This window comes from Lutra lutra, chromosome 1 (assembly GCF_902655055.1).
Source record: "Lutra lutra chromosome 1, mLutLut1.2, whole genome shotgun sequence".
Taxonomy (NCBI): domain Eukaryota; kingdom Metazoa; phylum Chordata; class Mammalia; order Carnivora; family Mustelidae; genus Lutra; species Lutra lutra.
The window spans coordinates 71033191-71056848 of NC_062278.1; the positions used below are offsets into that span (position 1 = coordinate 71033191).

Below are 23658 nucleotides of genomic sequence, written 5' to 3' on the forward strand. Positions count from 1 at the left end.
GCCACCCGGGTGCCCTAAGGTCCCCTTTAGACTGGAGCTTCTTGAGGGCAGGTCTGTATCTGGTTTATTGCCACTTACTCAACTAATCCTACAAGGCTTACTACATAGCAGGTAATGAATAAATGTTCGCTAAGTGAAATTAATCATAAAAAGAATTTGACTATTGAATTTCATTTTGTGTTGAGCCTAACTGGCTCATCACTGTTCTATTTTGAGAAGTAGCAGTGGTCTAGAAAAAAAGAATATTGGACATGCTTTGTCTCCCATCTCTGGTACTTACGAGCCTTGTACATTTAAATAAACCACTTATGTATTTAGAACCTCAGTTTGTTAGAATAGAGATAATTGCCTGTGGTGGTGATCAAATTAGATGATATATGTGTACACACTTAGTTAATGGTTGTTATCACTAGATGACATACTCCCAAGCAGGAAAATTCAAATGGAGCTTTTCATTTGCTGCCAATTGGTGGCTTTGGGTTGCTTCTAAATATTGACTCAAGTGCACCATTGCTTTGATGGGTAATAAAGATGTTACTGATTTTAGAACTAGCTGCAAATTAGCTGAAGTCAATAACATAGTTTGATCACATGGCTGTTGGTATCTTGCAAAAACACAGTCTAGTTATCTAAGGAAATAGAAGCTTTGTTGTTGTTGTTTTTTTTTTTAATCAATCTTTCTTGAACTTACTAGGAAATCTTGATAAAATTCAAAAAATTCTCTGCACCCAATTATTTCACTTAAGAAAACTACATGGAAAACTGAAGTGCTGTGTGTGGAAGCTGTCTGAGTCCTATGGAAGTGATACACAATATAAATCTAAGCTGTTATTTTTATTTCTGAGTAAATTTGTTCAAGAATAGAATCTGGGTTTCTATGATGGTGTTTTATAGACCTAGGTTTATGTAGAGGCTTTTAAACTGATACTATCCCAGTGCACTTAATATGGAATTGGATAGAAAGAGAAAATGAAGTTGAGTCTGGTCACTCAGCAGTCTCCAGAAGTCTGTTGCCTTCAATGGGAAGTACACTGTCTAATATCCTTGGACTTCTCAGAGGTGTAATTTTTTCTTCCTGGAATTCAATGAAAGCATAAAAAAAAAAAAAAAGACCCTGAATATTCCCTCACTGTTGCCCTTCTTCTACAGCAACACTAATATAATACTTCTCTACCAAATATGATACTAAATGTAGAGTCACCCAAATTTGTCCACAAATAACTGCACAAATGGTTCAAGGACATGAACCTTAAACTATGTGTGAGCATTTTTTTCCCCTTCAGAATGTGGGCATAAAACCATCTCAGTCTCCTCCTATGCTGCTTAGCAGATATTAAATGAATGTTCTCTCTGTTCTCTAAGCCAGCCTGGTACTGAAGGAACTACTTTGTACATTACATCGTATTTTTGATTGCAAAGAGAAAGTTATTCAGTATTCTCTTGAATTCCTGTGTAGAATGTTGATAACACCAGTAATGAGAAACCACAAACTTACTGTAATCTAAAACTCTGAAGTGCATAGGCAGAGAGGGCCAGGGTGAAAAAAAAATGCAGCATATATGACTTTAAAAAGAAGACATGACCCAAACAAAAGAAATAGATGAAGATCACAATTAAATATTGAAAAACGACAGTGAAAGGAGAGTATGCTGAAAAAGACTGAAGGAAAACTAAGCTAAAAAATAAAAACTCTTCTGATTATGACAATGTTGGCAATCATTTCTCCTACATTAAAAACAAAACAAAGTTCTAAACAGAGAATTCAATGACAAATGAAAAAATATGAGACAGCCCTATTAAGTCACCCTTACTGGAGAGGCATTCCTCCAAAAATAACAGTTCTACTTTTAATTATAGGTTCTTGGGTCTGTTAATCAGCCATCTTCCTCAAGGCTAAGCTTGGTGCAAATAACAGACAAGGATTCAGCAAAATGCCCTGTTTAATTAAAAAGAATTTAATTAAAAATATTTTTATACACATGACCAATCACCATTATTTATGCAGATGTTCCTTCATGGTTCTTTGGAAAGGCTTTTTTTCTCTTTTCTTTCTTTCTTTCTTTCTTTCTTTCTTTCTTTCTTTCTTTCTTTCTTTCTTTTTTTTTTTAATATGCTGTTCTTCTGCAAGGACTGCTGTGAAATGAGAAGCACCATGACTGGTAGTTAATACCTATTTTTATCAAAACAGCAGTGCGGCTCACACATCACCCGTGCAGCCGTAACCATAGTAACCCCAAATAGAAAGGGTTTTCAGATTATCAACACGATCAAAGGTAAGATAGTTCATGTGCCTCTGGAATAGTTACACTGCGGCAAACTTTAAAGGATAAACGTGGCTTTTTTCTCCCTACAACTTAAACGTTCAATGAAAATAGTGACTTGCAAGCACAGTGTATAAAAACGTCTCTCATTTTAGAAGACTCTTATTTCCTCAGAGTGTTAATAGAAAAGATGAAAACTCAATGCTACACATTTGTCCAGTGCTTCTAACTGATTATGCCAAGGAGACAATAATAATCGTTTTGCCAAGTTGGAGAATCTGTTACAGGGAAAACCCCACCCTTGGGTGCCCTGTAAGATGAGAAGCCATATTTTGTCTCCATGTGTTTGGAGGAAGGATATAGTCAGTGGTGACTGTAGACACACATTATATGGGATTAACTATATAGGGTGATTCAGGGTCTGAACTGGCAGTCCAATTATGAATAAAAGGAGCTTTTCATTAGAGAAACAGTGGAACTGGTTTTAAAAAGCGGTAAAATACCAACTCAAACACAGACCTGAATTTGGCTTTATAATTTGTGGTTGAGGGTAGGGTGTAGTGGGGAGGGATGGGAAGCAGGGAATAAAAGCCAGAATATCCAGACTCAATTATTCTATCAGAGGAAGTATGATTTTTATAATTCAAATGGATTATACAAGACTTTATACAACATTTTGTAATGCCTCATGTGACTACAAGAGCAGCATCTGGAAGCATAAGGAAACTACTTGGAATTTTAAATATCTAAATGTATAGCAGACATTACAAAAAGTAGAGAATACACATGAAGATAAATATAATTCAGTTACTTTTTCTTTTAAATCTCTTCATATTGGAACTTGACTATGAAAGTGGGTGAACAAGTAATGAAATATGAGAAAACAGTTATTTCATCATGGCTACTTAAGAAATGAATGGATAGCTGACAATTTTACTTTCAATTGTAAACAAATAAGAATGCTATGATAGTGTTATCTAAAAAGCCAATAAAGTGCCTTAGAAGAAATCATTGTTAGTAAAAATTTATCTAATAAGTTAGCAATTTACAAATAATTTTTATACAGCATTTCATTTAATCTTACAGCAATTCTGTGAAGAAACCGGAGGTACTTTGTTTTGCTTTGTTTTTACGGTATCTATTTTAAGGACATGTGAAGTGAGGTTCAGAGAAGTTAAAGCACTTAAAACATAGTGCTCCAATCACCCATGACACTAATCTTGCCTTAATGACAAGATACTTTCAATATCCAGGATAATTCAGCCACTAGAAGACCCTATCTTGACTTCATTTTTAGGTAACTCTCCTACTCTATCACATGCCTATTTTAAGGGGCAGTTCCTCTTGGGATTGAAAGTTTATTATCCATCCCTGACTGTGATCATTTACGCAAATAACTTCCTAGGAACTCTCTTAGATCTTTAACCCACAAACACAGGAGCTGGTGACATATTCCCCAGTGTCCCAGCTATTTGTGATTTTAGGTAGCACATACCGGGAATGCTGGGTAATGGAGACTGCCAGGAGACAACTGGGCTGGTGGCATCTCAGAAGGGAGGTCTCTACTCCAAGAGGTGGAAGGCTCAGTGATCAGTACTGAGCCTGCTTCACTCTATAATTCACCAGTTTACTCAGAAATACAGATATTTTACTCATCAGTTCTTATATCCATCGAGTCTCTGGACTAGCATCAACTGGACACTTAGAATTGCAGTTTTGGACCCCATCCCAGACCTATTGAATCAGAATATCTGGGGACGGAGCCCAGGAACCTGCACATTAACAAAATCTCTAGGTGAGTTTTAAGTATAATGAATTTGGAGAACCACTAAGTAGAGCAGGAATTACTTCAGCAATTATCTAATTCCTCTAGAATATATGAGGAAACTAAATGTAGAAAGGTAATGTAGCCACCTGATTTGCCCTGTGAGTTAGTAGCAGGAACTGAACTAGACCTCAGATTTTCCAACTCGCAGTAATAAAAACAGCACGGTGCCATGACACTTGTCAAGTAGAGGCTGGTTGGCCTCAACATTAACAAAGCAGAGACTTTGAGTTGTATTTATATTCCTCTTGGCTTCTAATTTCAATAAATGAATTATCATCCATGCATTTAATTTAGGCTCCAGACAGGATAATGCCAGAGTGAATTTTCTAAATTCAATTAACAAGAGCCAGTAGTCTCTCCTTATGAAAGCCAACATCCAGTGCCCAGGGCTTCATCAAGCACTTGGGATTCTTAGCACACTTTAGCTGCCAGAGCAAGTCAAGATGTGTGACTTACATGTAATACACAAAGCCATAGAATTTTTTTTTTTTTTTTTTTTTTTTACTTCATGGCATGTGCAATAGTATATCAAGTTGGAAGATTTTCCTTTAAGATCTTCTTATCACATTTCAGTGATTTACTAACATGATATAAAAATGATTGGTTAATTTTCTCACTTCTATGAAATTTTGTTTTTTACATACATAGATATGCTTCCATATAAATGTGGATCACATTGTACATACTCTGTTTATTAGCATGCTTTGTTTTAATTATCTTTTTTCTTTTTCTCTTTAATATGACTCCCTTTTCCACATCTCTTCCTTTCCTAAACTCATACCTTCTTTCCTCCTAAGTAACTCAATTTATAATCTAGTATATGTCCCACCAGAATCTCTTTATATTTAAATTTTCTTTGTAATAAGCATACACACACAGTTGTAACAGATGTTAAATCAGAAGTTTAAGGAACAAAGAAAAAAGTACATATCCAACAGTGAGATGCACAGTTTAAAAATATTTATCCCAAAACCATTACATGACTTCCTTAAACCTCTCGCCTACATTGAGAATGAGAAAGGGTTTTTCTCTAGACTAGCCTAATGGTTAAGGTTAAGATTTGTGAAGGGAGTTGTTTTGCTATTTGTGAACTGTGAATCTCACACAGGGATGTTTGACCCTCATCTCAAGCCTATGGGAAGAGACTTTGGCTAGGCCATCAGACAGCTTATGATGCTACTAGAGTTTGGGGATACATGAAATACTTTTGACTCTCACCTAAGAAATCTAATGGGCTGTGGCTGTCCAGTTGCTCTGATAGTAGCTAATTATCAATCAAATAAAAAAATTCCTTTACCTTATCTCTGCATCTACAGTTGTAGGTGTTGGAAACTGTATCCAGAAAGGGTAGATAAGAAGCATGAGAATGAATGAAGAACCCTACCATACCTCTTCTCCCAGAGGTTAGGCAGCCTGTCTTCAACAGGCCAGGGGAGATAGGACAGTCTTAAATCAAAAACTTCCCACATTACATGGGATTAGGAATGTTCACTGCTCAATTGAAACTTCAATTGCAACTTAAAGACCAAAGGTTTTTATCCAGCAGATGGAAAAGAACATAACCTCACTGAATACTTTTAAAGGATCATGGGAGAGACAGGAACAGAAAAGCCCAGAAATAAACCCACAATTATATGATCAACTCATCTATGACAAAGAAGGCAAGAATATGCAATAGGAAAAGTCTCTTCAACAAATGGTGCTTGGAAAACTGGACAGCTATACACAAAAGAAGGAAATGGGACAACCTTCCTACAAAATACACAAAAATAAACTCTAAATGGATTAAGGACCCAAATGGGAGACCTGAAACCATAAGACTTCTAGAGGAAAACAGAGAAAATAATTTCTCTGACATCATCTATAGAAACATTTTTCTAGATATGTCTCTTCTGGCAAAGGAAACAAAAGCAAAATTAAACTATTGGGACTACATCAAAAGAAAGAGCTTCTGCACAGCAAGGGAAATAATCAATAAAACAAAAAGACAATCTACTGAATGAGAGAAGATATTGCAAATGACATATCTAATAAGGGGTTGGCATCCCAAATATATGAAGAACTTATACAACTCAACACCAAAAATCTACAAATAATCCAATTAAAAATGGGCAGAAGAAATGAACAAACATTTCCCCAAAGGAGATAAACAGGTGACCAATAAACACATGAAAACTGTTCTACATCACTCATCATCAGGGAAATGCGAATCAAAACCACAATGCTATATCATCTTTTACCTGCCTGAATGGCTAGAATCAAAAACACAAGAAACAATAAGTTTTGGCAAGGATGTGGAGGAAAAGGAACCCTTGTGCATTATTGGTGGGAAGGCAAATTGGTGCAGTCACTGTGTGAAATGATATGGAAGGTCCTTGAAAAGTTAAAAATAGAATTGCCACATGATCCAGTAATTTCACAACTGGCTATTTACCCAAAGAAGAAAAAAACACCAGTTCAAAGGTATATACACCCCATGTTTGTTGCAGGATCATTTACAGTAGCCGAATTATGGAAACAACACAATCATGGCTCGATAGATGAATGGATGAAGAACCCAAGTGTCTGTCAATAGATGACTGGGTAAATATACAGTGGAATATTACTCATCCATAAAAAAGAATGAGATCTTGCCATCTGCAACAACATGGATGGATCTAGAGGTTATAATGTTAAGTGAAATAAACCAATCAAAGACAAATACCATATGATTTCACTCATATGTGGAATTTAAGAAACCAAAGAAACAAAGAAAAAAGAGACAAACCAAAAATCAGACTCTTTTTTTTTTTTAAAGATTTTATTTATTTATTTGACAGACAGAGATCACAAATAGGCAGAGAGGCAGGCAGAGATAGAGGAAGGGAAGCAGGCTCCCTGGTGAGTAGAGAGCCCGATGCGGGGCTCGATCCCAGGACCCTGGGATCATGACCTGAGCTGAAGGCAGAGGCTTTAACCCACTGAGCCACCCAGGCGCCCCCCAAAATCAGACTCTTAACTATAGAGAATAAACTGATAGTTACCAGAGGGGAGGTGTGTAGGGAGATAGGTGAAATAGGTAAAGGGAATTAAGCATATACTTACTGTGATGAGCACTGAGTAATATACAGAATTGTTGAATCATGATATTGTACATCTGACACTAATACAATACTGTATGTTAATTATACTGGAATTAAAATTTTAAAGTTTTCTAAAAAAGTTAAAAATAAAAAAGAAGTGGGAGGAAGAAAAGCAATTTCTATAGCTATGCCTAATGAGTCCTGTTTTGTATATACATATACATATTTATCTATATATTAAAAATTAGAATCATATTTTATATAAACTTTTCTACATTTTGCTTTACAAAGTCAACAATGCCTCCTGGAAAACTCTCAAGTCAGCAGGAAGAGCACTAATTTATCCTCTTTAATGGCTATATGATATTGTGTAGATGTCCTACAACCTTTTCAACAATTTCCTTATTGCTAGGATTCACTTTGCTCCTACTTATTCTTCTCCATTTAAAAAAAAATGTTGCAATAGGCAGCCTTGTCCATATATCACTAAGAATCCAGTATTTTTACTTGTGTCGAACAGAATCCAGGAGTCAGAACACTGGGTCAGAAGTAACTATGTATTTTAAATTCTAATAGATGTTGCCACACTGATTTCGAAAGTATGTTAATGATTAAATTTTCACCAGAAATTTGTAAAAGTCATTTTTCCCTGCCTCCCTGCCAGCAGTTACTAATTTGGCATTACAACTGTTGCCAAACTGCTAGGTAAAAAATAATATGCTGTTACTTTATTTTAGATTTCTATGACTTCTGGGGAGTTTGAACTTTTGCACATTTATACCCCAAGTGGATTTGCTCTTCTATGAATTGCCTCTTCATAATCTTTGTCCATTTTTTGGTTATTTATTGCCAGATTGACATCCTAAGGTATCCTTTTTATATTGGAAATAGTAATATTTGGAGGCCCCCGGGTTGTTCAGTTGGCTAAGTGGCATGTACTTAATTTTGGCTCAGGTCATGATCTCGTGGTCCTGGGATCAAGCCCGGCATAAGATTCTGTCCACAGTGGGGAGTCGGCTTGAGGATTCTCTCTTTCCCTCTCCCTCTGCATCCCCATGCTTGTGCTCTCTCTCATTCTCTCTAACATAAAAAAAAAAAATTTTTTTTAAAAGAAGTAGTAATACTTGGTCCTCTATATTTAAAGTCTTTTACCCCAATGTGTTGCCTGTTTATTGATTTTCTTTATCGTATCTTATTATTAAAATATATTTTTATATAGTCAAATACGTCTATTCTTTATCAATTCTGAGTTTCCATTTTTCATTAAGAAGACTTTTCCTATCTATAACTGGTAAAGAAAGATTTACAGATTTCCTTGCAGGTGTTCTTTTCCTTCATTTCCCCCATTTTTTATTTGTATTTTAATTCTTCTAAATATATTTTGTTTAGATTTTGTTTAGATTAGTTCAATTTTATCATCCTCTAAATGGATAGCCAGTCAGTTGTGCAAGTACCATTTATTAAATAAATCATCCTTTCCCACTGGATTAAAATACTATTAGTTGTTTCTATCTATCTATGTGTCTATCCATCTATCACTTTGTCAAATTCTCATTTATACTTGCATCTTTTCTGGATCTTCTGTTCTTTTCCACTAATCTGTTTAAACCTAGGCCAATATCATATTATAAAATCTTATATAATATATAGAATATATAATATAATATATAATTACAATATATTATAATATAACATAATGTGATTATATACATAATCATAGTATTTGATTATAATTATAATTTGATTATAATAGTTTTGTAGTATATTCATATATCTGGTTAGCCAGTTCCTCTATTGCTTTTATCCTACTTCATAAACATTAAGATAATTTTGTCCAGATCCAATTTTTAAAGTGCTAGATTTTCATGGGAACTGTATTAAAATTTTATATTAATTTAGGGAAAAGTAGCATTTTAATTACAGCATTCTTCTCATTACCAATTACACCATTCTTCTTATTACCAGCATACCTCTCAAGACAGTGAGCTAGCATAGGCTACTGGCTTCCTCCCCAAAATCAATGATAGAGAAAGTATACAGAGAAAAATGGAATTGACACTAATAAAAATAATACCAAAAAAGCCAAGAAATCCCTAGGAAGAAGGAAGTCTATTTTGGATTGCTGCTTGTGGAAGGAAGGTGAAGGAGGTTGAATGGGGCAACCTTCAAAGGCAGCTACACAGCAGTGTAAAGACAAATTAAAAAAAAAAAAAAGTTGAAGCCCCACCCTTTTGACTCACTCACATTTCCATGAAGTAATTATTGCCTAGCTCCTTGCCACACAAAGCACACACAATTGGCTGGACCCTAAGACTGGTGTTCATGGGGGTAATATCAGGGCAGTACAAAAGTTCTCCTGAGATGAGAAGTTGATGAAACTCTTCAGCATTTTCTTTCTCTGAAAATCCTGGGGTTAGTGGATTACCATTATAATTTCTCCTTAAGGGTCTTTATCCCCAACTTCAACAATTGGCTAATGCAGGTTTCTTAATCTTGGCACTATTGACATTTTGGGCTAGGTGATTATCTGCTGTCGAGGGCATGTCTGTGGAGGGCATGTCTTGACTGCTCCATTCTCTTTATCTATTCAGTTGTTTATTGGGAAAATCATGATTTTTAAAAATCATTTATTTATTTATTTATCATTAATTTTTTTTTTTTTTTAACCCTGGACTCTCCTAAGACTTATTATAAGGTTTCTGTTCAAATTGTCTTCTAACAACTTCAGGAACTTATTTCATGTGTATATGTTCTGTTTGTTCTGACTGATCTTCTCTCAAGCTGCTGAAAAGTCATTCTTTGTTTTTATTTTTCTTAATTGGCTTATTGAGGTTTTTTTATTTGTTTGTTTTGTTTTGTCTTGTTTTGTTTTGGCTTATTGAATCTTTAGACTTTGTTGGTCTACAATTCAGGATAGCAGACCTGTAAGTACCATAAGGTAGACCAGTGGTGTAGAAACCCCTCAGGCACCTGGTGGAGGCCATACCCTCACCCAGTAATCAAAGACACCAACTTCACTCATGCAGGGTCAAGTGGGTCACCATACTTCTCCTTTACCCACCACCAAAATCCACGTATTCTTATGACTCAACCTTTGTTGAGGACTCATATCTTTCCAGTACCCATGAAAAAGCATCTTTGAAGCTGTTATGTAGGTGCTCATCCTATTCATGGTAGAGAAAATTCAGTACCTGCTATTTCTGTAGGGGCTGCACAGAGCTCAAGGTTTCAGCAGCATTCAGCTGCAATACAGGTACCTCTCTTGGATTCTGTATGATTTTAGCAAAATCACGTAGGTCGGAAAGGGTAATAAAGGGCAAAGAGGCCAAGTTAAGGTCACGTATTTCCTGGAATCTACTGTTAAATTTCATGAATTTTTTGGAGTGATTATAATGCTGTTTTGACAGGACTGTCTTAGGGCCAGGTCATTCATCTCTAAACCTTAGTTTACTCTTTTGTAAAATAAAGGTGTTATATTGGTTCCTAAAGTCTCTTTTTATAAAAGTATCGTATAATTTTATTATTTTAAATCTCTCCTTATATTATCTAAAAGCAATGTGTAGACAATTGTCTGGATCTTTGGTTGGATAGGATGGCTATAAAATTTTTATGAAATTTAAATCTAACTATATATTTGATAACATTTAAAAATTGTCATAGGTCTCTATTATTGCCATAACAAATTATCACAAACTTACAGCTTAAAACAACATAAATATATTATCTTTCAGTTCTGTAGGTCAGAAGTCTGACATGAGTCTCACTGGGATAAAACATGGTTTCACAATGCTACCTTCCTTTCTGGGGGCTCTAGAAGGGAATCAGTTTTCCTGTTCTTTCCAGCTTCTAGGAACCACCCACATTCCTTGGTTCATAGCCCCTGTACTCCAACTTTAAAACCAGAAAAATTCTCTCTGTGCCTTTCTTCCATCATCACATCTTCCTCTGATCACAGCATGAAAGGTTTTCAAGTTTTTAGGGACCTATGTGACAAGATTGGGTCCACCCAGATAATTTAGATAATATCCACACTGCAAGTTCTTAATTTAATCACACCCGCAAAGGCCTTTTTGCATCAAAATAATGTATTCACAGGTTCTGGAGATTAGTACGTGGAAATCTTTGGAAGACCATTATTTTGCCTACTACAAAAATTATTGTTAATATTTAAGATGTGAGGATGACATTGGGGTTATATTTAAACTACATGTTTAAAATGGAATTTATTATTATAGCTGCTTTATTTGACTGAAGATCCAGATAAGATCAGCATATTCTTTTTAGATTATATAAGGAGTGGATTAAAAAACACTACAGATTGGAAGAACCAATACTGTTAAAATGTCCATACTACCCAAAGCAACCTATAGATTTAATGTAATCTCTTTCAAAATACCAACATTTTTCACAGAACTAGAACAAATGCTCATACAATTTGTATGGAACCGCAAAAGACTCTGAATAGTCAAAGCCATCCTGAGAAAGAACTCAGCTAGAGGTATCACAACCCCAGGTTTCAAGGTATACTACAAAGCTATAGTCATCAAAACAGTAGGGTACTGGTGCAAAAATAAACACTAAATCAATGGAACAAAATAGAGTCTGAAAATAAACCCATACTTTTATGATCAATTAATCTATGATAAAAGAGGCAAGAATATACAATGAGAAAAAGACGGTCTTTTCAGCAAATGGTGTTGGGAAACCTGGACAACTACAGGCAAAAGAATGAAACTGATCACTTTCTTAAAATATACACAAAAATAAACTCAAAATGGATTAAGGACCTAAATGTGAGACCTGAAACCATTAAACTCTCAAAAGAAAACACAGGGAGTAAGTTCTTTGACATCATCCATAGAAACAGTTTTCTAAATATATTTCTTCTGGCAAAGGAAACAAAGGCAAAATTAAACTATTGGGACTACATCAGAACAAAAAGCTTTTGAACAGTGAAGAAAGCCATCAACAAAACAAAGAGGCAAACTACTGAAGATATGTGCAAATGATATATATCCAATAAGGGGTTTGCATCCCAAATATATAAAGAACTTATACAACTCGACACCAAAAAACCTACAAATAATCCTATTAACAGATGGGCAGAGGACCTGAATAAAGATTTTTCCAAAGAAGACATCCAGATGACCAACAGACACATGAAAAGATGTTCAACATCACTCATCATTGGGGACATGCAAATCAAACCCACAATGAGATATCACCTTATTCCTGCCAGACTGGCTAGAATCCAAAGCACAAGAAATAACAAGTGTTGAAGAGGATATGAGGAAAAAGGAAGCCTTGAGCACTGTTGGCAGGAAGGCAAATTGGTACAGTCATTGAGGAAAACAGTATGGCTCTAAAAACATTAAAAATGAAAATACCATATGACTCAGTAATCCACTACTGGCTATTTACCTAAAGAGAATGAAAACACTAATTCAAAAGGATACATGCACCCCCATGTTTATTGTAGGATAATTTACAATAGCTGAGATGGGGAAGCAACCCAAGTACCCACTGATAATGAATGGATAAAAAATATACGAGACACACACACACACACACACACACACACAAAATGGGATATTACTCAGCCATAAGAAAGAATGAGGTTTTGCCATTTGCAACAGCATGGATGGACCTAGAAGTATTACAATAAGTGAATTAAGTCAGCAGAGAAACACAAGTAGCATATGATTTCACTCATATATGGAATTTGGAAAACAAGACAAAAATAAGAAAAGGCAGAAACAGACCCACAAATGCAGAGAAAAAACTGGTGGTTGCCCAAGGGAAGGCAGTGAGGGGATAGGCAAAATGGGAGAAGGAAAGAAGGAGGTACAACCTTCCATGTGGAATCAAAGTCACAGGGACAAAAGGTACACCATAGGGAATATAGTCAATGGGATTGTAATAGCGTTGAATGGTGACAGATGGTATCTACACCCACGGTGAGCAGAGCATAACATATAGAATTGTTGAATCACTACGTTGTACATCTGAAACTAATGTAACATTGTATGTCAACTATACTTCAACAAAAAGAAAATAATAAATTTGAATGTGGATAGGAAATAAATGATACCAATTGATTATGGAAAATTTACAGGTTTGATAATGACTTCATGATTACATAAGAACAATGCCCATAATTATAGAGATGTATACCAAAATACATGTGGATAAAATGACAATGTCTGAGATTTGCTTTCACATATTACTACCTACTACCTCTGAAAATAAATGTAAAGTATATTTGTGTTTTATATAAGGAAAATTACCACATTACATATATTATGCTCCCAACTCTAACCAAGCAATCACAAATGAATTTGGCTTGCCAAGGGAATATTTTACTCACCAAGTATACAGATTCATGGAAATCCACTATTGCTACCAGGAAAACAGACAAAAATGTACATGTCTCACTTGCTGAGTATAAAATAGCAGCCTCATCTTAGTATAGGATAAAAATAACAATATATTAATAATAATAAAAATAAAATTATCTCATTTGATACTTATAAAGAACCTTTAAAATAAGTTCTTATTTTATATCCTTATTTTATAGGATTCTTATTTATCCTTATTTTATAGATGGAGGGACTGAGGTTCCAACAGGTCAGACAGAATGTAGATTTAAACACAGGCCTATCCCACTCCATGGTCAGTGTTCTTGATCAGTACTCAATGACTATTTTATTTACTTAGTAAATATATACTATGCTCCATGTAAAAATTGACAGGATTTTTGTATTTTGAGATCTGTAGATGCTTTCTTAGATCTAGTCATTAAATATTATTTAATGTTGGTGATGATAAAGATAAAGAAATGTAGATTGCCTGCCTGGCTCAGTTGGTTGAGTGTGCAACTCTTGATCTCAGGGTTGTAAGTTTGAGCCCAATGTTGGGTGTAGAGATTACTGAAAAACAAACTCTAGAAAAAAAAAGAAATGGATCCTATTAAGTACTATATATATTTTGACTTATTTAACTGGAGAGTTGAATAATAGTTTACATTAACTGGATTTTTAAATTCTAAACTTAATGAGAAGAATTATAAACTGTACTTTCCCAATTGGCTACACAAGTAGTCTCTATTTACTTCTTTGAGGTAAATATTTATTTCTGATATTGAGTCTATCCAATTTAGGACCATTAAATGTGTCAACATGCCTTGAAACAGGGGTAACATAATATAAATGTCAAGTTTCTTGGATTTCTGACAAGCTCTATAAAACAGAACAGTAATGGGCATTAAAAAAACAACTCAGATTGTCAGACTTTAGGAACTAGTGATTTATGTTTCTACTAAGGAAAAAAACACAGTTGAGACATTTGGACAGGAACTTATTTAATCTGTTTCTCTCAAGTCAGAGGTTGCAGTATTTATAGTTTTGAATGGCACATACATGATATTTAAATCATACAGAGCATTAATCTTGTTACTCTTTGCCTTGTTTCTAAAGCACGGGTGAAGCTAGTTTATAGGTTATTATGTGTTGGAGCAGAAAAATAAGACTAAAAAAAGAGACATTAGAAATAAAACTTCAGACATACTAGTTCAAAATCCTAGAAATAAAGTTCCTCTTTTCACCAAAATGCCATAATCTGTGCAATGCATTGTATTTGTGCTTAATTTTTCTACTCAATTTAAAGTTATTGTGGTATTTTTATTAAGTATCATATTTTTATGTGTAATCTTAAAAAGCTGAGCTCATTAAAATAGAGTTGAAAATGTTGGTGGCCAGGGGCTGGAAGTGGGGAGAATTGGTAGATTTTGGTCAAAGAATAACCATTTCCAACTATAAGATTAGTAAGTTTTAGATATCTAAGATACAGCATGTTAATAGAGTTAACAAAACTGTAATATATACTTGAAAGTTGTTAAAAGAGTAGATCATGAATGTTGCTACCACCACCACCAAACATACACATGCACACACAAACATACACCCATGGGTAATTACGTGAGGGGATAGAGAGGTTAACTATATTGCAGTATTCATTTTACAATATATACGGGTATCAAACCATCACACTGTATACCTTAAGTGTACATATGTTATATGTCAATAATAATAAAAGTGGAAAAACAGGATATTTTTTGATTTACAACCATTCCATATCTATATTGCTCTATAGTAATTCTGTCTGACAAAAATATAATGTAAACCACATAGGTAATTTAAAATTTTCTAGGAACCACATTATAAAGGTAAAAAGAAATGGGTGAAATTAATTTTAATAGTATATTTTCTTTAACTCAATGTTAAATGAATCTCATAATTTCAAAATGTGATCAATATAAAAATTATCAATGAGATACTATACTATTCTTCATAACAAGTCTTTGAATCTAGGGTGTATTTTATACTTATAGCCCTTGAATTTGGACTAGCCACATTTCAAGTGGCCATATGTGGCTTGCAGCCATCATATTGGACACAACAATTTTTAAGTAAGCCTTATCTGAATTTACCTAAAACAGGACAACCTGAAATTAATTTTCTTGGAAAAAATAGGACAGGTCTATGAAGTAAGAATTATTTTCTAGTTTAAAATACTGGACTAATACTTCTGGAGTTCAAAATAGCACAGCTGTATTTCAGTCTCAATGCAGCTGCATCATATAAAATGAAGACATTTTAATCCAAATAAGAAACAGAGAAATTGATGAAGTGAGAAAATGCACAGCCCAAATGTGCTTGAATGAGTAGCTTCCTGCAGACCTTGAAAGAAGTCTCAGCCTTGTAAATACCAGGATGAGTTTCTGGCATCTTCTGAGTGATTAATACTTAATGTAATGTGCTGAGTTTTTCCTCTTCCTAAGGGAAGATCCTATTTTGAACATCTTCTAACCTAAAACAAGAACAACAAAACCCCAAAAAACAACAACAAAAAAACCTCACACTGTTATAACTGCTTCTTGCAAGTCTACAATCTACGGCTTGGGAGACTGGAAAATTTTAAGCCACTGACCAACTGGTAAACCAGGAAAAAGAAATATTGGCTGCATAGCCAGACAAGAAGAAAGACATATATTTTTGTTTTAGTTGACTATATCCTTTTTGGAGGATAGAAACCAGTATTGCCACTCATTTGGAAGTTCAGCCATGTGCTGAGAGTCCCACCCTCATTTTGAGTCACTGTCCCCCCTGGGATCATGAGACTCCTTATCTCTGAGCATGATCTGGAATACTCAAATACTTCACATTCTATTTGAGAAGAGACCGCCTTTCAAGCTTCATACGTTACTCTAGCAGTTTCTCCTACAAATATATTAATTCATTAATTTAATAAGTATTTATTAAAAACCTATTGCTCTAGGTACTAAAAATAGAAGAGTGGAAAATGGGGTGAAAACAGAAGAAAAAGCTACTTCTTCACAAGGGACAAAAAATTAAGGAAATAAATAGTAGATCAGTAGTGATTAATGCTGCACAAGAATGTAAGGCAAAGAAGCAGAATGGGAAGCATCATGATTTGTGGGTGACTGTGCAGAAAAGGAGATGGGGTACAATTTTTGATAGGATGGTTAAGGAAGTTCTCATCGAGGCAACATTTGGGCAGAGACCTGAAAAAAGCAAGGAGGGAGAGACAACAAACGTAAATGTGCTGAGACAGCAACAATTCTGATATGTTGAGGAACAGCACACGGGTACATGGGACTCCAGAGTGTCTTTATACACCTTAACAACCTCTCTCTTTATCTCACCCACCCCATATATAAAGGGACATTTCAGACTTATTAATAAAAATCACTATCTTGAATGGTCAAATTTACCAAACTAAGACCCAAGTCAACGATGAAAGACACAAGAAGATAGTAAGAGGTTAGAGGGTTCCCTTATGGGCTTTGGTCATTTGTAAATTGAGAGGTAGTAACTAAAGCATCACTTCCAGTTGTTGCCATATTATCTTTTCTCTCCCCACCCCATCCTCCTACTTTCCCTTATCTAAACACACCTAAAGAGATGAGCTCCCGCATTGATCAAGCCCTCTAAGTACTTCTCCCCCAACCCTGCCGTTTACTCTACATGATCTCTTTGGGGGCTGTGCCTTTAATCATCCACTTTCTGTTAAGTACTGCTGATTCCCTTTACATCATCAGCAGGATTTTGGTCAGTGAGGAAAAGAGGAATTAAATCAATCAAATAATAGTCAAATCATCCTAACTGGAGAAAAACTGAAAATTGGCCATGGAGAGTCAGAAACATGCAGGAAGAATTAGATTTAAGTTTAAATATGTGTCTATGAAAGAAAAATGTGAATAGTTAAAAACACCTGGCTAAGATTTAGCTAAGGCTAAGTGGGAAATAATTAATTTAAAGAAGGCCAAGAAAAGTCAGGCTTGGAGAGCATAGGCTCTCTTTCATAAATTAGTGAGTCACAATAATTTAGGCAATAAATGAATAATTGTAGGGTAAGATTAACTAGGTGTTTTAAGGTTGTTGAAGATCTTAAATTGCAGCAATTTAGCAGAGTAGGTTCAGCGTGTTTTAATATAACAATTAGCTCACAGTAAAAGAAGAAAGCTTAAGTATTCCTGTTCATGTGTGGGTCTCTGCTATGTAAGATCCTCTCTAACATTTGCTGAATCAGGGTTAGAACCCAAGAATGCTTGGGGCTGGGCTGGGCTGGGGGTGGGGTGGGCTTTAGGTTGATTTTTAACTTTCTTTAAAACAAAAGCTTGTTTTAAAATGAAAACCAATCTTACAGAAGTAAAAAACAGGGAGTGTTAAAACTGGAAAGGGCTCTAGTTGAAACTTTTCATTTTACAGATGAAAAGTCAGTTTCTTCATCTGTAAAATGAAGGGGTTGGGAGAAATGAAATCAAATATCTTCCACTTCCAAGAACACATAAAATCTAGAAAGGCTAAATGGTATCCAAAGTTGCACAGCTGGTGCCAGACTTGGAAAATAGATTTGGTTTCCAGAATTCTCTTTATGGCTGTGAGTCAATTCTGTATTTTAAAAAGTTTAGTCAACTCAATTGTTTGACACAATGCAGATAAATATCCATCTTACCAAGTTGGATTTATTTTTCTATTTCAATCAGTTTTCCTGTGTCATGTAAACATAACCTCAGGGATATCACCAGCCACAGAAGGAGAAAAGCTTTAACATGATACAATTGTGCTTGGAGCTGGCTGAAATCACTCAATAGAATGCAACAAACTTGGCCTTCAGCATTGAGACCAGGAACAATGGATGCAATGATTTTTGACATGCTGATTGTGCAAAGGTGACACAAAATGGGACTTGACCATTAAAGGCAAAATGTCCATATATGGGCAGAAAAGAACAACCTCAAGTAACTAGAAATCACTGATGGGTTGAAGATATTTCATCTTGAGTTCATGCTTCCCGTTGCTACCAAGGAACTTCTACATTTCCCTGGGGGCTGTGAGAGTGAAACATGAGCTCTTCCAGCAATGACCTGGTGGCTGAGTCGTCTCTAACCCTGAAGATGGAGCAGTCCCTCTACACTAGGACTCTGGTCCTCTAATTTAGACCACAAATTCCTAATCTGACATTACTTTTATTCCATCTTCTTCTAGGAAACAAGTCAACATCATGCATTAAAAAATTGTTTTGGGGCGCCTGGGTGGCTCAGTGGGTTAAAGCCTCTGCCTTCAGCTCAGGTCATGATCCCAGGGTCCTGGGATCGAGCCCCACATAGGGCTCTCTGCTCAGCAGGGAACCTGCTTCCTCCTCTCTCTTTCTCTGTCTGCTTGTGAGCTCTGTCTGTCAAATAAATAAATAAAATCTTTAAAAAAAATTGTTTTCCTCCCACATACCATAACAAAATAAAACAGACATTTGGAAAAATATTTGTAACTTATATTACAGACAAAATGTTAATATCGCTAATATGTTAAAGGCTTCTAAACCTTGAAAAATAAAAATTAACAACCCTATTCAAGCAAAGCCATCTCATAAATGGTTCATTTTCAGGGAAAAATGCATATTTCCCTTAACATATGAAAAAATATTTAGCCTTATTCATAATAAGAGAAAGACTTAGTCAAACCAGAGGGAGACACAAATCCTCACCTACTGTATAAGTAAAAATCCCAAACTGTGACAGAATTCTGCATTGAAAAAACTGTGAAGAATAGGTACTGTCTTATGTTGCTAGTGTGAATGCAAAACGGTGCAAACTTTATGGAGAGAAATTTGGCATCTAGGAAAAATATATTTACCTTTTAATTTGTTTCTATAAATCTATTCCAAAGCAGCACTGGAAAAATGTGGAAAGGTGTTTATTTTAGTGTTATTAGTTGCAACACCATTCATAATTGCAAAGGACAAGAAAAAAACTAAATGTCCATCAACAGATAACTGGTAGAATAATCCATGGTGTACTCTGAAGTTATAAAAAAATAAGAGAGATCTTTATATATTGCTATTGAGTACTCTCTAAAATACTGTTTAAGAAGAGTAAGGTGAAGAACCATTTGTATAGTAGCATATAGTAGAGTATGTGTGTTTGTGTATTAGATTAAAAATAGAAGGGTAAATGAAAGACCAATCAAAATGGCTGGAACGTTAGGGTAGAGGGGATAGGAATAGAAGTTAGATGCCTCTTGTTCTGGTTCTATGGTTTTCATTTTGGAATTATGTAGCTCTTTACTTTTAAAACAAAAGTTAAAAACAAAATGAAATAAATGAACATTATCGTATATTCACAAGATACAACCCACAGAGGAATGATTTCAAAAAATGATTTCAAATGATTTTTGAAACCCACAGAGGAATGATTTCAAAAAATGATTTCAAAAAATTTCAAAAAAATGATTTCATTTTTTTTTTTGGATAACATGTGTGGATTTATTTCTTAAGATTCGAGTGCAAACTTAAAAAAACAAGAACAAACCAAGCTTTTCATTAGGAATAAACACAAAAATCGAAGTAACAACCCCGCGATCATGCATTTTAACAGAAAGTACAAAAAATGAATACATTCTAATTTGTAACTACATTCGAAAATTAAAATATTCCTCTGGAGTTCCAAATACGACACATATTATTTCTCCTTCAAAAAAAAAATAAAAATATCTAGAAACAATGACCAATCCAATAGCAATTAAACCCCCTAGTGCCCAAATTTTGGTCTCTAAATAAATTTCCCTCTTATAAGTGGCTGGTCCCAAGTCAGGGTATGGAAAACACACAAAATAAGGTTGGAACATATAGTCCTACCCAAAGAAAACAATCTATGAAAGACCACTGGGGTCATGACAAAAGAATATAAGAGAAACTTGAAGAAGCTCTCATTGTCAAGTTGGAGTATTTTGAACATCAAAAAGGATAATGACAGCAGTAGTTCAAATCATATCAACCATGTTAAAATCCACGTGTTGAAATAATACTTTAAAAAAGAAATCTCTTTGATCATATGTAGAGAATGCTAAGGAAACAATTCATTATTTTGAAAATTAGTAAATAAAGGGAAAGGATCACTCATTTATCCTGCTTTTTTGTTCAAATGATATCATGGGGTACTTAAAAGTTCATCTGGAGGGACGCCTGGGTGGCTCAGTGGGTTGGGCCTCTGCCTTTGGCTCAGGTCGTGATCTCAGGGTCCTGGAATCAAGCCCCGCATCGGGCTCTCTGTTCAGTGGGGGGGCTGCTTCCCCCTCTCTCTCTGCCTGCCTCTCTGCCTACTTGTGATCTCTCTCTTTGTCAAATAAATAAATAAATAAATAATCTTTAAAAGTTCATCTGGAAAGCTGCTTATTTATAGGAGAAAACCAGCTAATAAATACACAAATTAGGATAGGATTAGCATATCACTAGCTTGTAACCCCTAATTAATACTGGACTAACTAAGCAGTAACCATCAATACATACTAAAATCATTAGCTAAAATGGGGAATTCTAAAAGGTAACGCTTCCCAAACTTTGATGTGCATGTGAATTACTTTAGAATATTGTTAAATTCTAGAATCCAATTTGGTAGCTCTGGGGTTGAGCCTGAGAGTCTGCATTTACAACAAGCGAACACATGGTGCCAATACCACTGGTCAGAGGGCTATTCTAAGAGAAACAAAACAGCTCTTAAAATTCTTGGAATGACCCAGTATTATCCACTGACCCTTTGTGTTCTCCTGTTGCACACAGATCATTTCATAGAACAACATCAGATAAGGTCACTCTATGACCATAAGGGATCAAAACAAAAATTGGGGTGTCTGGGCGGCTCAGTCAGTTAACCATCTAGCTCTGGATTTCGGCTCAGGTAATGATCTCAGGGTCAGGGGATTGAGCCCAGAGTTGGGCTCACACACTAGGTTTGGAGACTGCTTAAGATTCTTTCTCTCCCTCTGCCTTTGCTCCTCTCCCCCAAGCACTTCTGTTTCCTGACAGCATCTTATCCAGAGCAAAGCTCCAATTCCTTAAACCCTCCCTAAAATCACCCACTGTAAGTCCAAGCCTATAATGAATCCTTTCTAACACACTCTGAAAGGTTCTATGTTTCTTTTGGTATGCATTTTCTCTCATTATAACATGTGATAAACACAACTTGTTTAGTTACTTGTGTATTCTGGTGGTTTTTGTTGGAGAAACTGCAATAGTGTGGTGAGTAAGGTTGACAGCTAAGTCACTAATCACTATGTGGTGTTTTAGAAACTCGCTTTAGAAACTTTAGAAACTCGCAGCACCACTTATAAAGTAATCTTGCCCAAAAAGATGAACATGAATCTCATTAAGCCTCTAGATTTAACCATCAGTTTTACAAGAAATAATGCAGTATAGGAGAATATTTTAAGGAGCCATATTCATTTCAATTACAAGACAAATTGCCTATTTTTTCTCTAAACAAATAACTGACAAAAATAGAAGATGGAGGAGGAACATATAAATTAAAAGAGACTCAATAGTCATATTAATCAATTGTAACATGCAACCCTTATTTGGTCCTAATTCAAACTATTACACAAACTAACAATGATAATGATAAAATGACATTTGAGTATATTTCAACAGAGAGTACCTCTTTGATAATACTAAAGAATAATTATAAATATTTTTAGGTTTCATAATGGCAATGTTCACTTTTCCAAATATTTACAAATAAAATGATATGATGTCTGAGATTTACTCTAACATAATCCAGTCATGATAAAAGGAAGTGTAGGGGGGTATAGACAAAAATACTGGCCATATTGGTAATTGCTAAAAGGTATATGACAATTCTTTTTATTATTCTCCCTACTCTTAATGTGTTTGAAAAGCTCCATAGTAAACAATTTTTTTTTAAGATTTAATTAATTTATTTGAGAGAGAGAAAGCAAGAGAGAAAGAACACAAGCAGGGATAAGGGGTAGTGGGAGTGAGAGAAGCAGACTCCCCTCTGAGCAGGGACCGCAGTGCAGTACTCGAACACAGGACCCTTAGATCATGACCTGAACCAAAGGCAGATGCTTAACTGACTGAACCACCCAGGCACCCATAAACAATCTTTTTGAAAATATTTTTTACCATTTAATTCAACAGATCACTTTTGAAAGAAGACAAGTTGGAGAAAAAAATAAGGCCTATAGCTCAAAATGACTATACATTCTAGAGAAATAAGCCGTAATGAATTTTAAAGTCTGAACTTCCCACTACTGAAATTGTTTTCAGATCCACTTTTTGAAAGCTGTTAGGATATTCACCTATTCCTTTCCTTTCTTTTTTAAATCACTAACACATGTGTCAACTGCAAGTCAAGAAGAATATGGAATTATTATGATGTAGACTCAGGTGATGGTCTTTAGAGAAACATTTAGTTTAAATGTTTGATTCTTAAAAAGAAAAAAAAACCATACTATTTGAACAATTACCTGGATCTGTAGCAGACATCAGTGAACCAAAAAACAAACAGTCAGTGAAATGGAAGTCTCCATTTTTCAACTGGCCAGCATATACCATAGCTTTCACAAAGCCATACATAATTAACCTGTTGAAGAGAAAAATAAGATCTTCAAACATTATGCTGAATCCTGTGCAAATCCATGCTATCATAGCTAACATTCTAATGTGTTTCCTGAGTAAGCATCATGCACAAATTACCGCCACTCTGCCAAGTCATGGTCATGCTAGCTCTCAGTACACTGTGTAAATCTCTTGACTATGAAATACATTTTAACCAAATATCCTAATTCATTCATCTGGTAAAAGGCAAAAGAATATTTTATAGCATATTTCAATGAAAATAAATACATCTCAAGGATATAAAAAATAATCTGTCAAATATGTTATAGCAAATTATGGCCACAAATATAGCAGCTGGATTAACATTTGTAAATGCATTGCTTTTCGGTTTTCATTGTTTTGTGTGGTAGGGATGTCTGAAATGTGTTCAAATTTCAAGTCTGTCACTGCAATGAAGAGGATATTTGTCACACATAGCACACCTAGTCAACAAGTTGCTTTACAATAGATGGGTCTCTACCACTGCTAATGTCAAGACACTTTCACACTGGGTACAGAATCACTGTTAGGAAAG

The 23658-nt window shown here is 35.0% G+C and overlaps 1 protein-coding gene across 4 annotated transcripts in view; it reads right to left on the reverse strand.

Moving 5' to 3' along the window:
* The window catches only part of SLC9A9 (solute carrier family 9 member A9), a 577794-nt gene that overhangs the window by 404344 nt on the left and 149792 nt on the right, over positions 1–23658 (reverse strand). For all 4 annotated transcript variants that reach the window (XM_047727082.1, XM_047727072.1, XM_047727098.1 and 1 more), the window contains exon 5: positions 22994–23109. In XM_047727082.1, the coding sequence (XP_047583038.1) occupies positions 22994–23109 (116 nt within the window). The remainder of the gene's footprint in view (positions 1–22993; positions 23110–23658) is intronic.